This window comes from Macaca thibetana, chromosome 6 (genome assembly GCF_024542745.1).
Source record: "Macaca thibetana thibetana isolate TM-01 chromosome 6, ASM2454274v1, whole genome shotgun sequence".
Lineage (NCBI taxonomy): Eukaryota > Metazoa > Chordata > Mammalia > Primates > Cercopithecidae > Macaca > Macaca thibetana.
The window spans coordinates 32,280,462-32,308,134 of NC_065583.1; the positions used below are offsets into that span (position 1 = coordinate 32,280,462).

The following is a 27,673-nucleotide window of genomic DNA, read 5'->3' on the forward strand; positions in this document are numbered from 1 at the left end:
CAAGAAGCTAGCTTCCAATCACAGTGAATACAGAGGTTTGATGACAGCTCCATCTATAATGCTAGAGAATTCAAACCACAGATATTTAAAACATCAGAGAATTTAAATCGGAGAGGTCACATGGGTGTAAGGCATATGACAGGTGATTCTGCTAGGGCTCATATATACCACCAGGACAGTAACCTCAATTTTTAGTAAGAAAAGACTCCTCCAGCGGGATTGTTGAACATGCATGTTCCCAGACCTCCTATCCAGAAAGTCTAATTTGGTAGGTCGGTCCCTGGATCCAGGAACTCACATTTTCACAAGTACTCCAAGTGATTCTGATGTGGGCAGTCCAAGGTTCAACCTCTGCAAAACACTCCACCAGAATAAATATGCTACAGAGGACATCTATGAACACAAGGAATGTGGGAAAACCTCTCTTATTCCTTAAAAAATTATCATTAGTTATCCTCTTCTGAAATAACTGAGAGTCAAGGTGGGAATAGGAGCCTCTGAAGATTATAAATAGCTGGAGTATGGAGTCTTGCTTAGAATAGTGCAGTGGCTAGGGCTTTGGGGTCGGACCCATGTATATTGGGATTCTTGCACTGCCACTTCTGAGCTATGCATTGATGAGCACATTAGAAATTTTGAGCCCTGGTTTTGTCATAGGCAAAATGAGAATAATAGGATCCCAACCACATAGGGTTGGAAAACTAGGTGAGTAATGCTTGTGAAGCAGTTTGCATGGCACCATGCTTCAAACAAGCATTCACTAAATGATAGCCATACTGCATATTGTTTTGTCATTGTTGTTGTTTTCTAATACTCTCCAGAACTATGCAGACCAAAGTATTGATCAGACAGCAATAGGAATAGATTTGCTATAGTTGTAACAAGCTCCACAAGGACAGGGTCTGTGTCTCAATCAGTACACAGTAGATGCCCAATGAACATTTACTCAATGAATCCAATATTTTGATGGCCTAGTCTAATCCTTTTATATTAAACATGTAGCAAGTGAGTGTCCAAGAGGTTATTTAACTTAGTTATGGTCACACAACCAGTTGCAGGAAAAAGCATTTTGTGTTAAGTTCACACAATACTAACACAAAGCTTGATGCTTAAGATAAGTCATGGAAGAGTGGCTAAAAGCACAGGCTTGGACAATTTGGGCTCCCCTCCCAGCTCTGTCATTTTCTAGCTGTGGGCCTCTGGGGGAAACTTCCAAACTTTCCTAAGCTTCTGATTCTTCACCTGCAAACAGTGGGGGTGATCACGGTAGCTGCTTTCCAAGGTCATGGTGAAGATGAAATGAACTGATGTGTCTGGTGCTCAGGCACTCGATGTCTGCTGTCTTCATTCATCTGTAACAATCCTGTGGAGTTTCAGGTGCAGTGGTAGGCACAAAGGAGGAAGGTATGGGGACAAGAGGGCATGGTGGGACTCTGAAAGCCTCATCCTGTGAACTATTCATGGTTCTGGCCCTGACACTGAGCTTGGGATGGCTGTGGCACAAGGAGCTGGCAGAGCCCCTTCCCTCTGGGTGCCCACATTCCAAGGACCCCCTCCATGCAAGATGAGGAGACAATATCCTCTAGACAGAGGGTAATAACACAATCCAGGAATCCTGGGTCCCTGCTGTCCCTAGTCAGGAAAAATGTCGTTCCCAATTCCCAAGCTGTCCCCCTCTCGTGTCTTTGCTCTTGGCAGACTTGGGCATCAGAACAGAACTGTCTTTATATCTCCAGTTTATTTAGAACCACGAATAAATTCCATCTATCTTGCTTGGTTTAGTTGAGTCTTAGGGAGGTACAGTGAATTCCAATGATGAGAAAAAGATACAACAGGAAGAAATGGACTAATCATTGTTTATAGGTTTTCAATCTTTTAAGTGAGACAGACAGGCTTAGAAACCCAAGATGAGGGATAATTATTCTGTGGATTGCAAAAAAGTTTTTCAAATAAATTTGGAAACTTATTTAAAATATATCTAAGATTAGACTGCTAAGTGCTTATTGTTCCTGGTGAGTACCCAACTAAGAGTAAGATCATTTTTCTATCTTCTCCTCACATGACTGAAATAAAAATAAGATGTTAGATAGCAGAAATTAAGCTACCAATAAAAAGTACTACCACTTGCTACCTGGTTCACATCCCTGATGCAGCCTGAGTGAAACCTTAAGCAAGAGGTATTTATCGCAGCCAGTAAGGACACTAGCGCACAGAAGGTCAGATTTATTTAGAGATCGCAAAGATAATGAGTTCATAACAAAAGACAAGTAATTAAATTTCAGCAAGCCACAAGAATAATAAACCCTGCATTGGCTCCTATCAAACTGGGCCCAGTGCTGGCACTTGGACTCATGATCTCATTCCTGTGTACCTTTCAGACTCTGGAACGTACAAAAATGCTTGGAAACAGCTTGCAAATTACAAATTCATTAAATGCAAAGCAGTGGGAAAATATACAACTTCTTTTTTCCCCACCTCACTATTTGACCAGCCTCTTTACAGAGATCACGAAGATAACTTATCCTTCTTTGTTTTCAAAGTCAGAGTAAATGCAACTAGCACCATTTAAAAATGGAAAAAGACCACTGTGAGACTGTGGTTTTATGAAGGGCCTACAATTTTTCTTTTGATTTGCTCAAATTTCCTTTCTTATGTAAAGGAAAATGACCCAATTTCCATCTCATAAAGGCTCCTGTTCTGGAGCAAGAACCAGTGCATTACTTTGAACATTTCTGATCATTATTTTAGAAAGAACTTTCTGCATACTGTGTTTTAACAAACCAGCATATTAGTGGGGTATGACCCACTGTACCAGTGGCGAGGCAAGTCACCCTGGAAAGAAAAGCAGTATGCTGATCAGATGTGAGCTCAGTGCTTGGGTGGGATGAAGGAAAGGAAGAGCAGCCTTTCCTGTGACTTTCAAACCCTGCAGGCTTTTCTTTCTTTCTTTCTTTCTTTCTTTTTTTTTGAGATAGAGTCTCGCTCTGTCGCCAAGCTGGAGTGCAGTGGTGCGATCTTGGCTCATTGCAATCTCCGCCTCCCAGGTTCAAGTGATTCTCCTGCCTCAGCCTCCTGAGTAGCTGGGACTACAGGTGTGGGTCACCACACCCAACTAATTTTTGTATTTTTAGTAGAGATAGGGTTTCACCATGTTGGCCAGGATGGTCTTGATCTCTTGACCTTGTGATCTGCCCGCCTCAGCTTCCCAAAGTGTTGGGGTTACAGGCGTGAGGCACAGGGCCTGGCCCCTGCAGGCCTTTCTAGGGACACCTCCTTCCAGGCTGTCCTCACACTCTGTTCTTCAGCCTCTTAACTCAGGGACTTTGATGAGCTATTATTTTTGCCTATCAGAATTCCCTTCCCCTGTCAGCCAGTAACATCCTCTTTAGCTCTCCACTCAATCCTGACTTCTTCAGGTATACCTTCCTTGTCCTCTTCATTGCACCTACTCCCCCCATTTTATGCCGTGGTAGCAGCAAGTATCTCTCCCTGTGGCACTTCACATGGTAAGATTTTGTATTTACTTATGTATTTTTTGATGATGGTCACTTTCCCCAACTTAAGCCTGAGCTCCTTGAGTACAGGAAGATTGCCAGCTTTGGCTAGTACCAAACACAGGGCAAATGTTTAAGTATACACGGAACAATAAATTATTGGAGCAAATTTTATTTTCTTTTCTAGAGTTGATAAAGTCTAACAGCTAGTTAGTGTGATTTTAAAACCATGTCTGGCCTTATAGTGGCTCAGTATGGTAAAGAGATGCTTGGAAAAAAAAAAAAATCAAGCAACAAAAAGTACCCCCAGTACTTAAAAGGAAGCAGAAGCCCGATTTTTCACTTGGCTAGGCTCCCAAATGCTCTATTTTGTTGAACTTGTATCCCTCACATGAATACGGTTGCCAATTTATTTAGTGATGCACATTTTGTAGTTGGTGGATTTTAATTCTAACATATACATTGAGAAATAATGATAACAGATATTGAGCAACCTAAACCACCTGAGTTTAATTCCTGTTCCCCAATTTCCAAACTGGTACCTCTGGGGCACTCATGTTAACGACCTGTGCCTCATGTACACCGTTAGTAACGTGAGCATATCTACCTCACCAGTGGGAACAGGCCCCGACACATGTGAATGTGCCTGGAACAGAGTCTGGCACATAGTAAGCTCTCAGTAAATGTTAGCTATCTCCATTACTCTTCCATTACTACTATAAGACATATTCTGCTTTAAGTGATTTACATGTATTATTTACATAAATTAAGTCTTTTTTTTTTTTTTTTTTTGAGATGGAAGCCCTGTTGCCCAGGCTAGAGTGTAGTGGCCTGATCTCGGCTCACTGCAACCTCCACTTCCCGGGTTCAAGCAATTCTCCTGCCTCAGCCTTCCAAATAGCTGGGACTACAGATGCGTGCCACCACACCTGGATAAGTTTTTGTATTTTTAGTAGAGACAGGGTTTCATCATGTTAGCCAGGATCGTCTCAATCTCCTGACCTCGTGATCTGCCTGCCTTGGCCTCCCAAAGTGCAGGGATTACAGGCGTGAGCCACTGCGCCCGGCCCATAAATTAAGTCTTACAATAAGGTGGATTAGCTCCTTTACACATGTGGAAACTGAGCATGCTAGAACGAGAATACTGGAGGATCTAGTTGTTATGCCTCCCCCAGTTTTCCTTCAGGATGCTGCTTCTGTCTGTGTCCAGATCTGGGTTTACTCTGCAGAGAGGTCACCAGCTCCTCAGGTGAGGCTGGCAGAACTGCCCTTCACTTCCTGGGTTGAGAAATCTGTCCTTCCCCTGCCCACAGACTCTTCCAAGTTGTTGCAAATCTACCCAGCTGGCCATCAGGACATCTCCCTTCCTTCCTCTGAATTTACAAGCACTTCTCTGAGTCCAAGTGAAGGCCAAACAGTGGGCAGAATGTAGAAGGAGATGGCGCTGGTTGGACTCGCATTGTTTATCACCAAGACAAACACTTCCTGTTGTCCCAGCTTGGACAGGGAAGCCCACTGTACATGCAGGCTGGAAAAGAATGACAAAGGGACAGAAAAAAAAAAAAAAAAAAAAACCAGCTGCAAAGCCAATGCCTCAGTCTTAGTGCTTTCCAAGAGTTAAATATAGCCCCTGCGTGAGGGAGGGCAGGGGTAGTGAGGTCACCTTGGAAGACTTTTGTGTGTGTTAATTACAGCGATTGCAGGAAACTGAATATCCTCTTATGCTGAAGAGAATAGTACAAATTTGACTCCACAGGGTAGAAACACAGAAACATTCATGAAGAGAGAAGGCAAAAAAATAGTGGGAAGAATTTGGGACTTGGAGGACTTGGTTTGGGCTCTAACTCCTCCCATTTGCCAGTATGTAATTTCGGGTGAGTTATTTAACCCCCTGAGAATCATTTTCCTCGTCTGTAAGAAGGGGCTTAGAAAGCCCATGCACAGGTTTGTGTGAGGGGGAAATGAGGAATGGCTGGGAAAAGGCTGGTAAACCGTAGGGATTATTGTTAGAGATGGTAGAGCACCATTCTTCGACGCACAGTTATTTCAGGAAGACAGGGTGGTCATAGGGAGTTTCTGGGAGCCACTCTTCCCAGGAGTCAGGCTAGGATGACAGGCTCAGGGAAGCCCCGCATCCTCAATGGCCTTCCTCGCATCAGCTCTGCCCAGGTTCCCATCCTCCACCAGGAGGGCCGTTACTTGGGGCACTTTGTTTCTCAGCTCTGGGCCTCCACGGAAGCCATAGCTGCTTCTCCCCAAGCCATTTCCAGACCACACAGGAGGGAGTGGGGGAAGGCCACCCGCTTCTGAGGAAACAGCTTTTGGCTGTGGGACTGGGCTCTCCCAGAATTGTTCCTTTGTCTGCGGATTCCTCCCTGTTGAGCTCACAAAGGAAATGGGTCCAGGAGGAAGTGGAAAACTGTGACACACACGCGCACTCCTCACACAAGATGGCAGCTGTTTCCGCATCCAGCGTCCTGCACTGTCTCCTTCACCAACGGCGTGGGGAAGCAGCGTAGTCCCAGGGAGTAATCTGGGATGCCTGATGGTAAAAGCAGGTAGTATTTTCAAGCGCTAAAGTGATGTTCCAGATGTTGTGCTAAGCATTTTGCATGGATTACCTCACTCCTCATAATGACCCTGTGAGGTAGGTTCTGTTTTTGCCTGTTTACACATGAGCCAAGTGAGGCTCAGAGAGGCACAGTCATTTGTTTAAAGGCACGCAGCTGGCAGGCTAAGATTCAAATCTAGATCTCACTCCAGAGCCTAAGCTTTCAATCGCAGCACTAGCGTACCTTCTGGTCTTCCTCTCATAGGCGTCTCTTACCTACAGACCTTGCTGGAGCCAGTAGTAAGCTCCTCTGACCATTCCCCAACTGCTGTTCATTCACCAGATCGGATGTCTGGCCTGAGGCCTACTGGGACTGGGGATTTCTGCTTTTGAGACGTCTGAGTTTGGGGACCCATCTCACCAATCTCTCTGGGCTGACAGAAAAGCCTCTGACTAGAGGTATGTGGGTTATATAATCAATAATAATAAAGCTATACAATAATAACAGCCAACATGCATTGAACACTTCCTATATGATGGGTACTGTGCCTTGCACTTTTACTTCTTTAAAAATATGATCTCATGGCCGAGTGAGGTGGCTCACGCCTGTAATCCCAGCACTTTTGGAGGCTGAGGTGGGCGGATCACTTGAGGTCAGGCGATTGAGACCAGCCTGGCTAACATGTACTAAAAATACCAAACAAACAAACAAACAAACAAACAAAAAACCCCATATGCCTGTAGTCCCAGCTACTTGGGAGGCTGAGGCAGGAGAGTTGCTTGAACCGAGAAGGCAGAGGCTGCAGTGAGCCAAGATTGCACCCCTGCACTCCAGCCTGGGCGACAGAGTGAGATTCCATCTCAAATAAATAAATTAATTAATTAAAAAAATAAAAATAAAACCTCAGGTGGACAAAAATTAATCCGAATCCTTGCTTCATAAGATACTCTCATTATTGGCCCATGCATGCCACATTTTTAGTTATTTATGTAATTATTTTTGATAATGGAGTAAGCACACACGAACCTACCATTCAAAGCAAAAGCCAGGATCTTGACAATATCTTACATCTAACTTTATGATCCCGCCCTCCTGCCTCCCCTGCCCAATCTCACTATCATCCTGAATGCTGCATTCACCATGTCCTTGCTTTCCCCTGTATATAGTTTTAGTACACCCAGATGTACTCCCGAAATTATTTTAAATTTTTAGTTTAAAAATTTATTAAAAGAATATAGTGCTATAGGTAACCTTTTGTGACTTTTTTCTTTACTATTATGCTACTAAGATTTATCCATATTGCTGCTTGTTATCGTGTTCATTCATTTTGACTGTTACATGCCATTGTGGGAATATTCTCCGTGCCTAACACTCAGTGCCTGTTACCTCATTTGCTCTTTGCAACAACCCTATATGGTGGGAACTCTTATCCCAGTTTTACTGGCAGGAAACTGAGGCCTAGCAAGGTTAAACTTGCCAGAGGCCACAGGAGCCAGGGTTGGAAACTTTCCACATCCCACAGTGCACTGTGTTTTGGTGCTCTGGAGAAAACACAGGCACTGGAGCCAGAATCTCAGGGCTCAAGCCCCAGCTCCACACTTACTGGTTGTGTGACCTTGGGCAAGTCGCTGTGTGTCTCTGAGCCTCAATTTCCTCAACATCAAAGTGGGGTGATCATAACTGCCCTGCTTACCTCTACAGACCTTTTGTGAGACTCAAGGCTGATGATGCTGGTGAGAAGCAGGAGCACCCTGTATACTGAAGTTTTGTAAATTGGTAAATTGTGATTAATATAAATGTGCCATCCTCTTACCTCCCACTTCCAATCAAACAACATAACTCATTTGGAATTCAGAAGAGACTGAATAGCACCTCAGTCAGAAAGGCAAAGGATTAGGTGGACAATTGGCTTGCAGAAACCTCAGTGTGATCAAGAAATCAGAAAAATCATCAACAGATGCCACAGGCTACACTAATAGGAGTATGTGGTTAGCTTTGTTGTATTCAATAGAGTTTAAAAATTATTTTTTACTATTTCTGACCTATTTGCAATATCTGAGACCCTACCCTGGTGCGGTTTATTTGTGGTATTTCCTCTGCATAACCTGTTCTCCAACTGCTACCTCCTGGTTTAGAAGCCACTTCCTCCAGGAGGCTGATCCAGCCTTCCTGGACAGGGGAGGTTCCCCTGTTGTATGCGCCAGAGTAGATGACTTGTTCGATGTCCTTCTCCACTAAACTGTGAATCCATGAGGACTGAGATGATGCCTGACGTCGTATCTGCCCAGTGTTCAGCACAGTAATGGGTACACAGCAGGTGCACTGAGGAGGGGCTAAGCGACAACCTGGAATTCACAGGAAGGACCACAGACTAGGGAGGCCTCATGAATTCTGCCTTTGACAGATGTCTCCAAGAACAGAAGGGCTCTTGGGGAGTGGGAGAAGAGAAGGGGTGGAGCAGATGTGCTCCCTGGGGAACTGGGGCTTTGGGGGAGCAGAAATGGACCAGGAGTGACAGTTCCAAGACCACAATATTAGGTTTACTGTATAGAATAACTTTCCAGCAATCTGAACTAAGACAGGCAGATAGGTATCCCTTTCAAGAGGGATAAAGCCCAGGTGGGACAGTCCCTCATCAGGAAGGCTAGGGAGGAGTCAGTACAGTGGGTAGCTGTGGCATTGTGAACCCAGGTGAGACGTACCCAACATCAAACCTGGGATTTGGCTTCCCTCACCCAGGCAGGTTTCGTCATTTCACCAAGCCTGTTTTCTCAATGTAAGACAGAGATAATATGAGTGCTTACCTCAAAGGGTTGTGGCAAGAAGAAAGGGAGACAATGTATGAAGACTGTATGCATCAAGCCAGGTACATGTGAATCATGCTTGTAAGGGTTCATTATGATTACTAATGTTGCTGCGGTTGTCAGTGATGAAAGGAAATCAACCAGACCAGGGCCTAGACTAGATATTCTAGGTGGGAGGCTGAAAGTTGAGCTCAGATGGCCACTCTGACTGTCTGCCCAGGTAGGAAGTCTTCCCTCCTTTGCTTCCCTCTCACCTGCAGAAACCATTCGGTGTTAAACCTGGATTTGGTTCTGGGCCAGCCCCCCATGAACCTTCCCCGCAGGAATCCACCCCTGAATAGGCTCTAGGAGACCCTGGGGTGATTCCTGCCTCCATCATTGGGGTTGAGGATCCAAGAAAATGTTGATCAAAAGTCATGGAAATGGATGTTTTGAGTTTTGAAATGCCCCAAATATCTCTCTGCTTCTGCATTAAACTAACAATCGTGTATAATTAACCTAACTCAAAGTGGAAGAGTTTAAAGTTTTATGTATTTCTGCTTTTAAACATCAAGGTGAGTTGGTCTTATAGTCTGCTGCTCACTTGAGATATTTGCTGTATCTCCTAACTGGCCACCTCTTTCCAATCTCTCCCTTTCCATTCTAATGTGAGCTCACTGCTGGCTTTAATAATTTCCCCAAATTGCAACACATCATAATCTCTTCCTGCTCATAACTCATCCACTGCTCCCCAGGGCCCAGGACACCAGTTTTCCTTTGTGACACAGATGATGAAAGATCCTCACGTGCTCCATGCACTCCCTGTGGCTTATCCCCAGTGTCTCTATAACACCATCCCTTTGCAGGATGGGCAGGCAAGGAGCGAGAGTGAAAGTGTCAGAGAGATAACTTGGATAAATTTCTAATTTATTAAGAAAGGCAGTCATTTCTAAACCTGAGTTTTAGGCATTTGCTTTCTTTTTTCAAAAAGTTGACTGCTTCTTATGTGCTGAGTGCTTTTACTATATGAATCCAATGATCCCTCATTGTAGATAGGAGACTGTTATCTCCATTTTTAGTTGAAGAGACAAACTCAGGGGGTTAAACGAAAGGAGTAGAGCCAGGATTCAAACCCTAGGCAACTTGATACCACGGCCAGAGACCTCAGTTCTTGTACTCTCCTGTCTCTATTATTAGTTACAGATTGCAAGCCACACAACCTCTAAGGACAGGGACACACCCAGTTAGCGACTGGGAGAATACGGCCCTACTCTTTGGAAGGACATGGAGGCCCCCTTTTCACCTCCACCTGCTCTTCTGGGCTCTTGGCATGCTGCCCCGCTTTGCTTTCTGAGCACGCTTCTGGGCTCTTCTTTCCATGATTTTCTCCATCTGGAATGCCATCTCTGCAGTACTCCTGGCTAGGAAGTGTCCCTTGAAACTTCTGGTCCTTTATATATTCTCTCTGATGGACACTGACTAGATATGACCTCATGTTCCAGGCATCGGTGACCAAGTTTCACTTTCTCTGCCACACTGGGAGATTCAGGGACCCTGAGCTTCCTCTCTGGAACCTCTGAGAGCTGCACCTGGTTGCTGGCTGGAAGTGAGGAAAAGCCATCAGGCTCTCTGGCTTCCTGGCACACTTCCAGGAGATCAGTTTTCTTTTTGGGCCAAGTGGAGCTAAAAAAAATCCCCCTTGGTTTTGCATCAGCAGGATCTGCTTTCAGCAAACCCTCCAACAAGAATGGGCAGGAAGAGTAAATATTTATTCTACAAATGAATAAATCTGGTTCCATCTTCAAAAGAAAGCCTTAGTATAAATTATCATAATTTCTCCATTCTAAGATACCACTGATTTGAAGATATTTTCATATTGAACAAACAGCTTTTTGAAAAATAAAAGGGAACAAAACAAATACATGAAGATGTCAATTGTAAGGTATGTTCTGAGTTTTTTAAAAAATATATCTTTGTATCAATGAAATAAAAATATATATGGTTTAATTTTTATTTTCTTCTTTTGGCTTTGGTGCTGTCAGAAAAAAAAAATTCTCTAAAACTTTGACTAGGCCACGGTGAAACGTGGGTAGATATCAACAATGTGTCCTGGCCAAGTCCCACCCCTGAACCAGGTGGGCTCCAGGTCAGCAAGGGCACTCCCTGGTCACCCGTGCACTAATGGCAGCCCTGAGGCCCTGCAAAGCCAATGGATAGGCTTTCTTCCCAGCAGAAATATGTCTGTGTTCTGCTGATACCTGGTAACCACATTAGTGACATGTGGAAAGCCAAATGGGAACCCGTCAGGTGACCGTAGGCAAGCCACTACTCCTTGTACCTGTTTCCCCAGTTGGAGAATGAATGAGATAGGATTAGATAAGTGGTTTCCTAATGCTCTTCTGATGAAGCCTATGGGATCTGCATAGCTTCCTTAGGTACTGCCCTGGGAGTAAGAGGGATGGAATGGGCTGTGCTCAGTGTTCTCATTCCCACTTCACTCATAGCAGCTCCGTTGCTTAAGATTTTGTTTGCAAAAGGTTTCTGAGGCCAAAAGTAGTTTGAAAAACACTGGTAAATGGCATTCTGGGGTCCTCCCAACACTACTCTTGAGTACACACTCTCGTATGGTTTAAGGACAGTGCTTCATTCCTCGGTTTGGACACACCCTCAGAATCCTTCTCACCACAGTGCTCCAGGGAGACACTCCCAATCTCTCTACAGCCTAATCCAGGTGTTGGCCAACTTTTCTATAAGGGATAAGATGCTACATATTTTTAGGCTTTGTTGGCCTCTGTTTCAACTACCTAGCTCTGTCCTTTTAGTGAGAAAGTAGCCATAGACAATATATAATGAACAGGTGTGGCTGTGTTCCAAGAAAATTTTCTTTACAAAGACAGGTGGCAGGCCAGATTTTGCCCTTGGGATGAGGTCTGCAGGTCCCTGCACTATAATACTTCAACCTTAATGGTGAAGGAACTGAAGCCCAAGGGGGAATTAAAGGAACTGGGTTAGGATCCTTATCTCCCGGAAGTGAATTGCTTCCACCACACTATGCTACTCACTTAGCTGTGACTCTTGCCCTAAGTTGAACTGCAGGCATCTGGGGACTACATAGTTGAGGGAATGGCGCCTGGAAAAGGCACGTGTTCCATTTCTCTCTCTCAGGAGATCAGTTTTCCTCTAGGTTCTTAGAAGGCTATAAAAAGCCCCCAAGTTTGCCTCCTGTGAGGAGTGCTGTCGGTCAATTCCCTAGAACTGGTATGACTGCAATGTGGTGCCACATTCTGCCTCCGCCACAGCCTGACAGCTGTGCCAGGGAGAAGAATCATGCCAGACCAGCTCTGCACCTTCACTCCCTACTTAGGGCAAGGCTGGGATTCCCCAAATGGAATTTAGATGGAGGATAGACCCAGGCTGGGCCCTCCTGGGTCAGCCTCTTTGTTAATTCCAGGAGAATGAGAGCTTCATGAATGCTGAATACCAGAACTCCAAGGGCCACAGTGGGAAGAATGTGAAGGGTAAGAAATAAAACCTCATGCAGGCTGCCTGGCTATACCCCTTCACTGATAAAGGATGTTCCCTAGAATTATTCAGACCCCCTTTTCCTCCTCGTCTTCTTGGCACCCTCCTTGTCCCCACTTAGAAATCTTTACCTAGTTAGCCCATTTTACCTAGCAAGTCCCTCGTATAGCTAACCTGGGTATAACCCTCCAACATTCATGGAGAAGCAGCGGAGAGCAATGGTAAAGAACTCAGGTATGGAGGTGAGTTGGGTTGCATAAATAAATAGCCCTTTCAAAGCCTCGGTTTCTTCATGTATAAAATGGGAATATGACAGTATCTATTGAGTCATGGTGGGCTTTCAGCAATAAGTACACTCGACTGTAACTATTAAGCATTTGCTGTGTGTTAGACACTGGGAATATGACACAGAAGATAGTCCTAGTCCTCAGGACTCATACACACATAAAACAGATATTTCAACGAGTGTGGTGAAAACTTCTAAAAGCCCAGTCTGAGGTGGGTGGTGGTAACCCAAAGTCAGGGGAGATCTAGAGATGGATGTGGCAGGGAGATGACATTAAGCTGCATCTTTCAGGAAGGGGGAAGAGCAGAGCCATCTGTTTGAACCTTAGTTATTGCATCTGTCCAATGGGGAGAATGTCTCTGCTGTCTAGTTCACAGCGCCATCACCAGGGTCAAGAGATGCCACAGAAGAGAAACTCAGGACTGGAAGGGTCTCCAGAAACATAGACTTTAGTGGGTCAATTCTCTGTCTGATGAGTCCCCCATTACACAGGTTCCTTCTTGCCCATAGCAACCCCCGCCCCCCACCACACCGTGAACGGCTGCTAAATGACAGCGTGTATGATCACATGGGCAGGGGTTGCCCAGCCTCTGCACAAAGCACATCAAGCTAAGCTGAAATGAAGATAACTGGTGAATGTCAAAGTGCTTCTAAAAGTTAAACACTTTATAAAAATGTATTTTCTTATAACATGGAAGTGAGTGGCTGAGCCAGGGCTTAGATGTAGGTGTTCTGCTTCCATGTCCAGAACCATTTCCATTCTGGCACTCTGTGCTGGGATATGTATTGGAGGCTGGAGTTCATATCACCTGGGAGACCATGGTGGAGGGCAGGGGAGGGGAGGGGAAGGAGAAGCCAAGATAAACACAATGCATCTCTGAAGGTCCATTTTGTACAAAGATATTTTGAGAAGGTGACAGAAGGGGTCAGATATATTATGGATGCTAATAAAAAATTTGTATGGCTTTTTAAAGATAAAATGAGACATTTCATGCTTTCAGAGGTTGCTTCGGGTAACAGACCCAGACCCTAGGGACCCATTCATTTGAAAAGTGTGAAAGACAGAACTAGAAGCAGGTGTTTGAGCAAGGTCAAGGGTCAAGATAAAAGCAGTGCATGAAAACAGTAATTATCACCCTGTGTGAACATCAGAATCACCTGGGGGATTTGCAAAAAAAGAAAAAAAAAGCAGATTCCCAAACCTCTGACCCACTGATCAAATCTTTGTGGGTGTATTTTCAGTAGGCTCCACGGGGGTGATTCTGAGCCCAGCTGGTTTTGAGAACCACTGCTTTAGATAAATAGGGAGTGGTCCTTAAGGCAGGCTGGAGAAGGCAAGAGCAGAAACAGGAAGCTCCTATCCGAGGCAACAGGATACAGAAGCCATCCAAGATATATTTCCCAATAATAGTCAACAGGATTTGGGATTTGATTGTATAAAGGATGAAGGCAAAGGAAATGATGGATAATGATGAAGTCTACATTTCTGTCCCTAAAGTGAGAATCATTGACGTGGAGAATCCTGGAGTTGAAAGTGGCCATATCCAACTTCTACTAAAGTGGCCATATCCAACTTCTACTCCGTGAGTTTTGTACTCTCACTTTCACTTATTCATCATCTCAACAGACATTTACTGAGCACCTACTATGCATCAAGCAATACACTAGGTCCTGGGGGAAGGGCAGAGAGCAAGGAGAGAAGAGCCCTGCCCCAACAGAGCTCATATGAACAGCTAATTCAAGCCCACAGTGAACTGTGATTGTGAAAATGTCAATTCATGAGAAGTGCAGGGTGCTCTGAACATCTAAAACAGGCATGTACCTTGGGAGATTAGGAAACATTGCCCTGAGGAAGTCATATTTGAGCAGTGAGCTAAGGAAGAGGAAGGGTGAACCAGGTGAAGGCACAAAATATTCAAAGCTGCAAGGAGCAGGGCCAGTGTGAGAAGAGCCCAGGGCAAGAGGTAGGCGGGGTCCAAAGCGAGCTGGCAAAGTGGGTGGAGAGTAGACAGGGCAGGCCTGAGGCACCACAAGGACAGTAGCTGATGTTTTACAAACAGTGAGAAACCACTGAAGGGTTTAAGCATAATCAGACCAATAGCTGTAAATAACTGTCCTTAATTGCATCAGGCGGTCTCCCCAAATTCCATCCTTAAGCATAGATGATTCATAAGTCCTATTAAAAGCTATAATATACTGTACATTTAAATAAAAAAAGAATGCTTTAGGTTGAAACATACACTTCTAGAAGTCCTGTTCTCTGCAGTGTGCAAAAGGCTCAAGCTGTGAAAGCTTCTTGAATTTTACGTGAGAGTAGTCCTTAAGCTACATATTAAGCCATTCTGTGGCTTCCCTGATCAGTGGCCACTCAAACTTTGACTCATTATGTCCCTAGGCAACTTGTATTCTACCATTGAACAGTTCTTTTCATTCGTATGCTTCTCTTAGATTGAGTCCAAACTGGCCTCTGTTTAATTTCCTTCTGGAGAAACTTTCTATTACCTCTTCTACAGGACAACGAATTTGAGAACTGATTCCATGTCTCCCCTTCAACTTTAGTCTTATTCACAAACACCCCCATTTCCTTCAATAACTTCTCATGTGGTTGAGTTGTTAGCATAAAAAGAGAAACAGGAAGGGTCATCTGATTTGGTGGTGAATAAGATGAGTTCAAAACTGGGTCACCCAAAGGCGGAGTTGATCTTGGAATGGAAATGTACTATAGGCAGGAGTTCATGAGGGACTGGAGGCCAAATTGTGGCTGGTGATGGACATCTGAGAGTTACTCACGTAAAGGGGTTTGCTTCTTCACAGGAGTGAGTATAGCGAGAGGGCTGAGGTGGTCAGGAGATCAGGGGAGAGAGGGGCAAGAGCCATTAAAGAAGACAGAGCAAGAAGATAAGAGACAGAGCAACAGGGAAGATAGAGCAAGTGGGAGAAGATGGGAAATAACAATTAATAAGCACCTACTATGGGCCAGGCACTGGGAGCTGGGCAAATATGACTGCATTTCAGTCTCCCAACTATGGGTTTCATTCTTCTCGCTTTACAGACTGAGGAAACAACTTGGTTGGGTAACTTGTCTTAGTGTGGGAGAGACCCAGAGGCTACGAGCACCTATAACAGTGGGATGGGGCAGGGAGAAGGCAGAAAAGGCTTCCTGGAGGGATGAGGCAGTGGTCATTTAACCTAGACTTATTCGACCCCCAAATCCGTGATTTTCCCATCTCTGCAAATTAGGAGAATACATCAGAAAGGAGGAGAGGCTCAACAGAGCTAGAGGCCAGGAGATGGGATTCGATGGAGGTGCAAGGCTAGACTTTGGTCCAATGGAAGTGGAAGCCATTTGTGATCCTTCAGAGAGGGCTCTCAGTGGAGGGTGTGATTGGAAATGAGGCTGCACGAGGTGAAAGGAGTGTGCGGGAGGAGTTGCTGACCATTTGTTTGAGAAGTTTGGCCAGGAAAGGAAGGAGGAAAATGCTGGGGTTTGGTGGGGGGTGTTGCACACAGATGGGTTCACTTTTTTGTTTGGTTCTGAGGTTTTCTTGAAGATTAAGAAGGGTATGAGAAGGTGATGGTATCTAAAACCAGGATTGTTTTTCTGGACCAAAGATGAGAATGGAGTAACGATATGTTCTTGGCAGAGGGTGGGAGGGAGGAACTTACTTGGCAGGATGCTCACTCATGTGAAAATGGGAGTTTGAAACTGATATTTGAGGGAGAGGCTGGCAAAACTTTGACAAAAGTGGAGAAGCCAAACAGCTTCTGCAGGAGACAAAGAAATGGAAGCAGTGCCCAGTGACCAGGAGAAGCCTCCACAGGGAACAGAGTTAAGTCATATGGCCCCGTATGACTACTTACACCCATTGCAGAGTGTGGTTAAATTCTGAGTGCTAGACTACATGTATTACTTTTCCCATAACATTCCAAATGAAGACACTGAAGGGTCAGAGAAAGTGACTTGCCCAAGGTCATACAAAAAGTTGCAGTCAAAACTCAAATCCAAGTTTGTCCATTCTCCGAACCACTCAGTTCCACTGAGTCCCAACACTGACAAAGGATGACCTCATGAAATATGTTTGGATCAAAAAGATGATTCGAATATGGATAAGGGTTCCTTTCAAAAGACCCTTACCATAGAAGGAGTAGGAAATGAACTTGGATGTCAGGGAAGAGGTATGTCTGCATGGAAATTCACAGCCTTGGGGACGGAAGTAGGGTCTCGAGTCACTGCAGGGGGAGCTCATGGATTAGCTACAGGCTGCTTGGTCACTGTAGGGAAGACATGGCCTTCCTAATTTGGATCTCAAAAGCTGGTTTAACAGAGGCAAGACACAGACAGAATGGATTCTTAGATCATCTGTTGAGCAATGAAAATGTCATTCCATGAAAAGAAGAACATCAGATCATTTCTTGAGTTGCCCAGTAGACAACATGATCTCCCCAAGAACACAGAATGCAGCAAAAGAAACTCCTGTCTTGGTCCAATGGAAGTGGAAGCCATTTGTGATCCTTCAGAGAGGGCTCTCAGTGGAGGGTGTGATTGGAAACGAGGCCCCAGGAGGTGAAAGGAGTGTGCGGGAGGAGTTGCTGACCATTTATTTGAGAAGTCTGGCCAGGAAAGGAAGGAGTAGTTGAACTGCAGTAGTTGAAAAGAACCAGTTGTGAAGGGGAAAGGAAAGGAACCTTGGGGAAAATCAATCACTCCACATGAGCCTGGGAGATCAGACATAATGCTGGACATTAAGAAGGCAAATTTAAAAAAATCGGAAAAAATTCAGACCATAGCCTTAAAGAGATGATGGTTCAAGAAGAATGAAAAGTTCGCAAAAGCGAAACTGTGATGACATAGCCACAGTCAGTAGGCTTGAATAGAGAGAATATATAACAGAAAATGAACATTTCGGTCTCTCAGAAATGTCGTTTGGACAGTGGTCCAGTTATTAAAGGTCATAAGTGGATTTCCAAGAGACAAGTACCATAAGGGATCACCGTGATACAAACAAGATTATAACCTGTTCCCTGTCTTTGAGTTGTATACAAAGCTGTCTAATTCAGTACTTAAAACAGAGCAGGGACTCAAAAAGCAACATGAGAGTTGGAGTAGCTTATGGAAGAAGAAAGTGAAGTTCTATAAAGCAGTCTTATTAATGACGAGTGTGGTAAAAAAAAATTGCAATTATTACAATAGCCAGGATTTATTGAGTGGATCCCCTATGCTAGGTATTATTTGTAGGTTATTTATAACAAATCCAAGAAATAGGTGTTATCAGTATCCATAATTTATCCTCATCTGTGGGTGGCATTATTTGCTTTACATGTATGATGTGGGAGATGATAGGGACAGAGAGTTAATTAACTTGTCCTGTAGAAGGTGGTGTCCATAGACATTGGCTTTGCCTGATGGTTGATTCTCTTTGTATAGTATTTGTGAATCAGGAAACCCTCTGGAAGGATTGCCATTATTATTTAAGTGGTTTTTATATCTGTTACTGTGTTATATGAATCCTTTTCTCCCCCCATGGGAAGACACATATCCTGTTAGAAGAGAAATTCTACCTTCCAAGTTTGTTTCCATTCTCAAGTCACTTGACTTTGATGCTGAGCTTTTTATGCTCAGTATATTAGCAGCAATTGCTATGAAATATCTGAATAGTGCAGCTTAAGTGCCATGGAGATATCTGGGGCCTGAAGCAGGAAGATTTGCATCTAGGTTCTGCTCTAAGGCTTGGGCAGGTCACCTGCCACCAAGGAGGCAGTCAGCAGCAAGCTTAAGATCAGGACTTTGATATGGAGACAGCTGGGTTTGAACCCCAGCTCTGTGTCTCACATGGGGAATGAATAATTGAGCAAATTAATGTCAGTGACCTAAGCTTGTTGTTATGGACTGAATTGTGTCCCTCCCAAACGCATATGTTGAAGCCCTAACCCCAAGTGTGACTGTATTTGGAGACAGGGTCTTTATGGAGGTAATTAAGGTTAAACGAGGTGGTAAGGAGGAGCTCTAATCCAATAGGACTGGTGTCCTTATAAGAAGAAGAAGAGACACGAGAGCTCTTTCTCTGGATGCACAGAGAAGCCATGAAAGGACAAGGCAAAAAGTGTCCCTACAAGCCAGGAAGAGAGGTCCCACCTGACACTAACCCTGACTGCACCTTGATCTTAGATTTCCACCATCCAGAACTGTGAGAAAATTAATTTCTGTTGTTGCAGCCACCCAGTCTGTGTATTCTGTTATTGCAGCCCTCGCTGGCTAATACCCAAGTCGAGCCTGCTTTCCTCTGAGGTATGGTTCATGATAGTCCCAGCTCATAGGCCCCATCCTATGGGTTGTTCTGAGAGGAGCCACATAAGAAGCTGAGGACAGTGCCTGGCACATGTCAAGAGTTTGATGATTTCAGTTATTATCGTGAATACTGATGCGTGGTTTCCTCCCCAGTCAGCTGGGCATGACAGTCCCAGTCAGCTGGGCATGACACATGGTAGGCAGGAGGCTGAAATGAGACCTGTGCTTCTTAAGCCTTCCCTGATGACAGAAGAGAGTGCACACCTGTCTGGGAACAGGGGTACAAGAAAGGTCTGCTAGAATACTTTTTTTTTTTTTTTTGAGACAGAATCTCTCTGTTGCCCAGGCTGGAGTGCAATGGCTCGATCTTGGCTCACTGCAACCTCCATCTCCCAGGTTCAAGCGATTCTCCTGTCTCAGCCTTCCGAGTAGCTGGGATTACAGGCGCCCGCCACCACTTCCGGCTAATTTTTGTATTTTTAGTAGACGTTGGGTTTCACCATGTTGGGCAGGCTGGTTTCGAACTTCTGACCTCAAGTGATCCGCCCACCTTGGCCTCCCAAAGTGTTGGGATTACAGGTGTGAGCCACCGCGCCCAGCCTGGAATACTTGTTGAAGTCACATTTTATCTTAAAAATGCATGCAGATTTTGCATTCCGATTCATAACACAGTTGTGTTTGCAATTATTTATCAGAGTAGAGAACTGAGGATCTAGTCAGTTAAACTGATCTTGTGTGCCCAGCCACAAGACCACTTTACTTGAGATGGCCTTTGTAGGTCACCAAGAACTGATCTGAGTATACTTACTACCGTTCTCCAATTGATTACTTGTACAGCAATGTTGATTTTTAAAAAGAGAATACTACTAAGTATTGCTGTACAAGTAATCAGTTTGAGCTGCACTATAAAGTGTGTTGTAGTTTACTAATTAAACCACTGCTGGAGCTCCTCAGTGCGCGGTGTCAGCAGATTGATCATAATAGATCCACTCCTTGCCTTCCTGAAGCTTACTTCCGGGTAGGGAGGCCGACACTAACTACGACGATAACTACGTCATAAAGTTGTGACAAGAGGTGTGAAGGAAGATAGTAGGCTAGAAAAGCCTGCAGGAAGAGAGCCGGTCAGAGCCCTCCTAGGCTCTCAGCACCAAGGGATTCCCGGGAAGTCTGACTTCCTAGGAAGAGTGCTCTGGAGGCAGCCTTCTGACATGGAGGTGTTGGTTACCAAGCGTTTAAAGTGAAGTGAACTATTGTCACTATGTCTTAGGATGACACAGTGCACTTTCCACAAGCCTGGGTAGGCCTAGGTATGGATTTTTGTACTGGAGATCAGACAGGGTGCTATTTAAAAACTGGTGGGGAGGGGAGTGGTGGAGAGGTGGGGGAGGTGGGGGGCGGGTAGGAGTGTGAAGGGGAGGAGGGATGGTGGTATTTGCTTTAGACCTATGATGTGGGAGGTGGGAACAGCAGGACTGAGGGGTGTGAGAGGTGCCCTCTCTTGTTTTTCCTCCCTGATGTACACTCTGCACACTTGCCTAGAAATCAGTTAACAGGTGAGAACTGCTTTACAAATCTAGGCCTCAGTTGCTAAAGAACCAAATACAGAAGCCCCCTCTCTTTCCTGCCTGCCCCTCCCAGTCCCTGAAGGAGAAGGTTAGTGCAGTATTTTGTGTTGGGGAGGGGCAGGTGAAGTTGAACTGGAAGCCAGGAGTCCCCTCTGGCCCTCTGAGCTCGCCAAGCCTGACTTCCCGTGTAAGAGTAAGGGAGGTTACCCCACACCTGCTCCCGGCGCATCCCTGCCCCAGTGCCTCCTAATTGCTCCCATGCCCCTGTTCCTTCCTTTTTTTTCTCCCTTGGGGGTCAGCACAGCAAACAGGCAGATGGGGGAGAGGTGTGGGATTATCGTGGGGAGGGGAAGGAATTTTCCATTATTAATAACAACAACAACGCTTCGCCTGTTGGCACAGCACTCACTAGTTTATCTAGTGCCTTCATACCTGTGATCTCTTTGGATTCCAGAGGTGCAGACTGAAACCCTGGGGTTCTGATTCCCAGTCTTTGACATTGTTTACGTGTCCGCAGGCCACTTCTTTACAGACACACACATGCCAATTTGGCCATTGCCAAAGGCCATGTCTAGACCTTTACTTAAAATGTGCGCTGCCGGCCGCGGTGGCTCACGCCCGTAATCCCTGCACTCTGAGAGGCCGAGGCCGGCGGATCACCTGAGGTCAGGAGTCCGAGACCAGCCTGGCCAACATGGTGAAACCCGCTCTCTACTAAAAATACAAAAATTGGCCGACTGTGGTGGCGCATGCCTGTAATCCCAGCTACTCGGGAGGCTGAGGTAGGAGAATCGCTCGAACCCGGGAGGCGGAGGCTGCAGTAAGCCGAGATCGCGCCACTTCACTCCAGCCTGGGCAACAAGAGCGAAACTCAGTCTCAAACAACACAAAACAAAAAGAAAAAGATGTGCGCTAGCCCCCTACCAGTGCTGCCCTCTCGGCTCACATCAATCTCAATTCCAGTAAGTCCCCTCCATTTCTGTGAAACGTCTACCAAATACACTGGAAAAGAGTCAGCAAGGTGCCTTGGAGATCATCTAGTCCAACTTTGTCGCTGGTCCAGAGAGGAGGGCCTGGGCAGAGGACACAGCTGGTCCGGGATAGAACCACCCCCGCCTCCTCCCTCCCTCGCGCACACATGCACAGGCGCGCCTGCTCCCGGCGCTCCTCCTTCTCCCAATGCCCTAGGCAGCTGCAAACTTCGGTCCCCTGGGGCTTCTCCCCAGGGACTGCCCACGGCGGGTGTTTAGGGAGTTGAACCTGGAAACCTTGTTTTCCCCTTTAGAGTGGAATGGGGTCAGAGGAGCTCGCTGTCCTCCGGCATCTAGAGGGGGATCTTTTATGAAGTTACAAATCCTTAGCCTACGAAAACTCTGATTTCACACGCGAGAAGCGAATTGGCCCCAGGACACAGGCATTGACACGCACCGGGTTGTCCCGGCAGCAGGAGGCACCTGTGCACCAGCGCCGCGTCTCCCAGTTCCCTCCGAGCGTTCCTCAGCCCCCGCCCCACCGCCCGCCTCTCTCCCTCCTCCTCTCCGGCTTCAGATCGCCCGGTCTCCCTTACTCGCCCGGCGCAGCAACAAGTGCGGGCGTCACGGCCCCTCTTACCCCGGCCTCGGTCCATGGCGCCGGCCTGGTCCCCGGGGAGCGGGCTGCAGGGCGCGGGGGCTTCGGCGCGGCTGGTGGCGGCGGGCGCGCTGAGCTCTCAGGCCCGCCCAGCGGCCGGCGCTCTCCGCGGTCCCCTCCCCCAGACAGGATGCTCGCCGGCCGCCCCCGCCCCGCCCGCGCCCGCCCCTCAGCGCCGCTCCCGGAATAGACCCGAGCACGCCTCGCCCCCTGGGCCGCCGGCCGCTGTCCCGTGGTGCCGCACACGCCCGCGCCGCGCCCTGCCGCCAGCTCGCCCTCCGCGGCGCTCTCGCTCGGGCTTGGAGGACCCGCTTTTCCCAGTCCGCACGCGTTCGTTCCCGCGCCCGCGCGGCCCGCCCCAGCCCGAACCCAGGAGGTGTGCGGCTTTGCTTGCACTCCGCTAATGATGGGGTCTTACCACCGCACCCCTCAGCCCGCTCCATTCCTGAATGCGGAGACCGTTGGAGTCCTTTTTTATCCTATGGAATCAAAACCCCCTTCCCTGCAGCCGCCACCCATTTCCAGGCTTTGGGCTTGTCTTCTCCATTCGCCGCGGGTCTTTCTGGAGCACCTTCTAAGCCAGACAGTGGGCCCGCGGCGATGCGGGTGCAATGTCAGTGGTGTTGCGAAAGAGGAGTTAAATAGTAACAAAGATCTTCAGAAAGAAAAGCAGCTGGGAAAGGGAGAAAGAGAGACTTGCTGAAAGGTGGGCAAGGGATTGGGACACTTTCAACTTTTGATGTTCCTTGTGTACTAAAACGTGAAAACATACGAGGATCTGGGAGAATTCAGAAAAAGAATAGAAAAATGAATAACACGTGAAAACATGCAAAACAGTGATAAAAAATGTGGAAATGAATACTTTTAGCATACAAAATACAGTGCAATGTAAGTGTACTTTTCGCAAGATTGTAGAAAATATTGCTATGACCAGTGTGGAACAATAATGGGATCTAAGTTTAAAGCTGTATGAAGAATGTCAACTTCTTCACCTTATTGGTATATCTTGTGAAAATAGGTCTCGTTCATTTATAGACAATATCAAATGTCTGACTTTAAGACCCTTCATAAAGTCCAGGACCAATTGTTATCCTAGATACCGCTCCTCCCACCATGGGCCAGGCCATGGTTTTCAGCTTTGAGCTGGCCACCGTTCCCTACTTAGAACATTCTGGAATGAGGAACACCCACCACAAAGGTATGGAGTCAAGAAAAGGCCTGGGAAAGACCAGCCTGTATTTTCCTGGACTGGGAATATTTTCTTTCTTTTCTTTTCTTCTTCTTTTTTTTTCTTGAAAAGTCTTGCTTTGTTGCTGAGGCTGGAGTGCAGTGGCGCGATCTCGGTTCACTGCAACCTCCACCTCCCAGGTTCAAGCAATTCTCCTGCCTCAGCCTCCTGAGAAGCTGGGATTACAGGGGCCCACCACCATGCCCTGCAAATTTTTGTATTTTTAGTAGAGACGGGGGTTTCAACTTGTTGGCCAGGCTGGTTTCGAACTTCTGACCTCAGGTGATCTACCTGCCTCGGCCTCCCAAAGTGCTGGGTTTACAGGCATGAGCCACCTTGCCTGGCCGGGAATATTTTCTCTATTGCTTTTATGGGCAAATTAAAATCAACATTGTCTTAAAATATTGCATCAGTAATTTATTTAGTTGTGTATGTGTATGAGCACTCAGACCAAACGTGATGTCGTGAACAATGTATGAAAACTTGTGCATGACTCTTGTTCTGTTAGTTTGATGCAAAAGTAATAGTGGTTTTTGCCATTGAAAGTAATGGCAAAAAACGCTATTACTTTTGCACCAATCTAAATACTACATTGTATAATAACTTTTCATCAATGAGGTTTTCTTGCTCATCTGTGCTATGGGAAGCCTCATACTGTAAGTCCTCACAGGACTGTTGGTAGAGCAAATGAAATGATACAAACCCACTTTACAAACCACAAACAGCTATAAAATATGAGCCATTATTATTTTCTGAGTTCCTCTTTGTTGCTGTCCCCTTTTCCAATTTGAAAAGGTCAGTTTAAATTCTAAAGCAGCCAACCAACAATTTGCCAGTGGATTAAGTTTTAAAAGTTTATTGTCTGAACTCTGAAACACTTGGAAACAAGGCCATAAATTGTATTTAAGTTCTCAGGCTAGCTCACTAATTCTTCTAAAAACATAAAATTTCATTTGAAATAATTTAGAAAAACAGTATGAAATGTTACTGTTGCAAAAACAGATGGAGGCTTTTATAGAGATTTTTATTTTTATAATGTTTAAAAAAATATTTAAGATAGAGATGAGGTTTCACTATGTTGCCCAAGCTGGTCTCGAACTTCTGAGATCAAGCGCTCCTCCCGCCTCAGCTTCCTAAAGTGCTAGGATTACAGGCATGAGTCACCACGCCCGCCCAGTAGAGACTTTTAGAGAACTTTCAGAAACTTTCAAGGACTTTGGAGATATATTCAGAGAATTGGAACAAAAAAGTAAAAAAGGCTAAGGAAAATGTATTAAGTGTCCATGGAATAATTTATGGAGTGGAATTAACTGAGCTGTGGTCTGGGAAGGATATAGAAATGGGAGAACACAGTCTGTGCACAGTTCTGAGAATCAACAAAAAAAATGTTACTGGGAAGGTATAGGGGTTCTGGTTTAAATAATTACCCATAATATCCACTAGATGGCAATGTTGATTAAGTTGTCTACAGCTTGGTTGCTGTCAGAGTAACTGAGATGGATGAGAATGTTATTTGCGGGTTTGGACAAGGAATAACTATTTTTTTTTTTTTCTGTAAGTTTCCTTTAGTGAGTTCTTTATTCCTCATAAAAACTAACAATCCACACTGTCCATAAATTCACTTAGGCAATATCGATTGCACTCTGTGCAAGTTTCTATTGAGAGAAGAAATGCTAAGTAGGAATGATTCCCACCCTTAGGGAATATACAATCTAGTAGAGGAGATAGATATGTATAAAATAATATAATAAAAATTACTGTATGAAAAGTACCAGAGGAGAAATAAAGTGGTCTTGGAGTCCATCAGACAAAGCAAGACTTTTTCACTAATCATAGAGGCTGTAATGGATGACAGACATTTGGAAGGGGGGCAACTGAGAATGTGTAATGAGGAGATAACGTTATGGGCAAAGAGCAGTGCGAGCAAAGACATTGAGCTCCAGGGTAGCAGGACATGTCTGTGAAGCAGTTCAGGTTGGCTGGATCATGGGTTATTGGAGGGCAAGTATCAGGGCAAGGATGAGAATGGAGGTTGTTAGTACCTGCTTTTCTCTTCCCCTTTCCATTTCATTTTGAGTGCAAGTCTCTGGCAAGGATTTTTAGAATCTGGCTCATATCTTCCCTTTCACTACCTACTTTGCTCACTTCCAAGTTTTCCAGGTTTGCCTGGTTCTTGTCTAAAGAATTCTATGTGGGGAGCTCCAACTCTGTAAGAAGATATCAAATTTTTCCCTAGTGAACAATACCAGGAAGAAAGCTTTCAACTCCCTCCTGCTCCTGGTCTTGTGAAAACAAATGATACTCCCTAGTCTCATTCTTAGCTTATCAGTTGGAACTGGGAAACCCTGGGAAAGAAAAATTTGGAGGCTCAGGACTATTTGTTTCAGGGAGAGAAACATACTCTAGCCTCCTAACCTGTCACCTTACCTCTAGGGACTGCTACCACCATGGCCAACAGAGTGACCATTCCATGATCCCAATCAGACCATGCAACTTCCCCCTTAAAAATATGTGATGGCTCCCCCTGGCCCTCAGTGGAGAGTCCAGATTTCTTATTATGGTGTTTGGGGTGCCTTCTTCACTGAGCCTGCAGTGATCTCAGGAGACTTCAGGAAGAGTAAGAAAAACAACAGATGGGTGCTCAAATCTGGGTTCCTGAGTCAACGTCATTGCTGTGTGAATCTCACTTCTTCCATTGGGTCAATAGTATATAATTTCTTATGTGCTTCTTTCCCTACGCTTCCCTGTCCCCCGCCAGACTGCAAATGCTGTGAGTGGGCGCTGGGTCTTACTCATTGCTAGATCCTTAGAACCTAGCACAGTGCCCAACGCCTAGTAAATGGTAATAAGTATTTGTTATTATGAGTCAGTGAAAACATACTCAAGGGTGTGTGAGGCCTGCCAGTATTGGCTTCTATTAATGCATGTGTCCTGGCAGTCCCATTTGTCTTCTGGGATTGTCGTATTTGCTTATTTATTTGCAGCGGGAAGCGAACTTGTGACCAGGCATTCTGGAGACACGCCGCTGTGCTGCCCAGCCCCTGTGTGCCGCTGTGGATGTGTGGCTTCTCCTTGGCTCAGGACCCCTCTCCCATGCTCCTTTGTGTGTGGGGTGATCCCCAGAGCCCTCTGATCGGGTATCTGCCTGATGCTGGCTGCAATGAAAACGTCTCTTGTTCCACTTAGCACAATGTTGCCATTATAGCCCCTATTCAGGGAAATGACACCCGTCTGCTGGTCCACCCTGGGCCCCGGATAGCAGATAGAGATCTCAGTGGCTGTTTCTGGGAGAAAGAGAAAGGTTTCATGGATGCATGAAAACTCCTTCTTCCCATGCACCTTCAAGTTTCTGCTCCAGGGCATGGGGCTCCTACCTGCATGGAGGCAACAGGGCTCAGCTTCCACAGTTGTTAAAGCCAAGCCCAGTGGTTGTGTATGAAGGAAAAGGAGCTTTTGTTTTTATGCCGAAATGCTGCATGAAGCTTACTCCCTCCCTTTGGATTCTTCTCCTTAAGCAAGATCTTAGGCTCCTCAAGCGAGGCTCATGCCCTGAAGTACCTACAGGGCGGGGCAAGGAAGGGTGTGCAGGAAGCAGGCCATGGAAGTGGAGGGGCCACGGCAAAGCAGAGCCCTCTTGCTCTGTCTGAGGGGCCAGTCACCAGTCAGCTCGGAACTGGAGTGGCCAATCTTCAGCTTTTTCAGCAGAACCCAGAAATCTAGATTTTAGTGAGAAATCTCTTTTGATTTAAAAGTGTTGGTAATGAATTCCAATTGTTTTAAAACATTGCAAAAGCCAACTAAAACACCCCTGTGGACTTAATCTGGTCTATAGCTCCCCTCCCCCAACGTGGAAACTTGAGGGAAATTATGGACCCATGAAGACATCTGGAGGGTCTGTCCAGCCGTGGAGGCCTCCACACTGAGGCCTGAGGAGGGTGTGCAGCTCCTAACACTGCAGCGTGGACTAACTCTCTTCTCAAGATCTGGGCTGCACGCCCCTGGCTTCATCTGTGGCTGCAGGCTGGTGCCAGGTTGCAAAGGTCCAAAGTGGATTTTAGAACCTGGAGCTAGAAAAGCTTTAGAGCCCCCCAAAAAGCCTGAGACATTAGCCTGTCTGGTCCCTTCATTTGTCAGTTGAGGAAACTGAGGCTGAAAGAAGGGAAGAAATCTTACCTGGAGCAGTGATGCCCTGATATGAGGTCACCTGAGCCACTCTGTTCAGTGTGTGGGACACAGTGGTGAAGAGCATGACTTCAGGACAAGGTGGATCTGAGTGTTACCCAGTCCCGCCCCTGCACAGCCAAGGCACGATCTTCACCCTCTCTGAA

At 45.8% G+C, this 27,673-nt stretch overlaps 1 protein-coding gene across 2 annotated transcripts in view; it reads right to left on the bottom strand.

Moving 5' to 3' along the window:
• The window catches only part of AFAP1L1 (actin filament associated protein 1 like 1), a 66,535-nt gene extending 43,844 nt beyond the window's left edge, over positions 1-22,691 (bottom strand). The window contains exon 1 of one of the 2 annotated variants that reach the window (XM_050794000.1): positions 22,536-22,691. In XM_050794000.1, the coding sequence (XP_050649957.1) occupies positions 22,536-22,560 (25 nt within the window). In that variant the 5' untranslated portion in view covers positions 22,561-22,691. Of the gene's footprint in view, positions 1-22,099; positions 22,247-22,535 lie in introns of those variants that run through there. The other variant, XM_050794001.1, reaches the window with a different exon arrangement.
• Between the last annotated feature and the right edge of the window lie 4,982 nt (positions 22,692-27,673).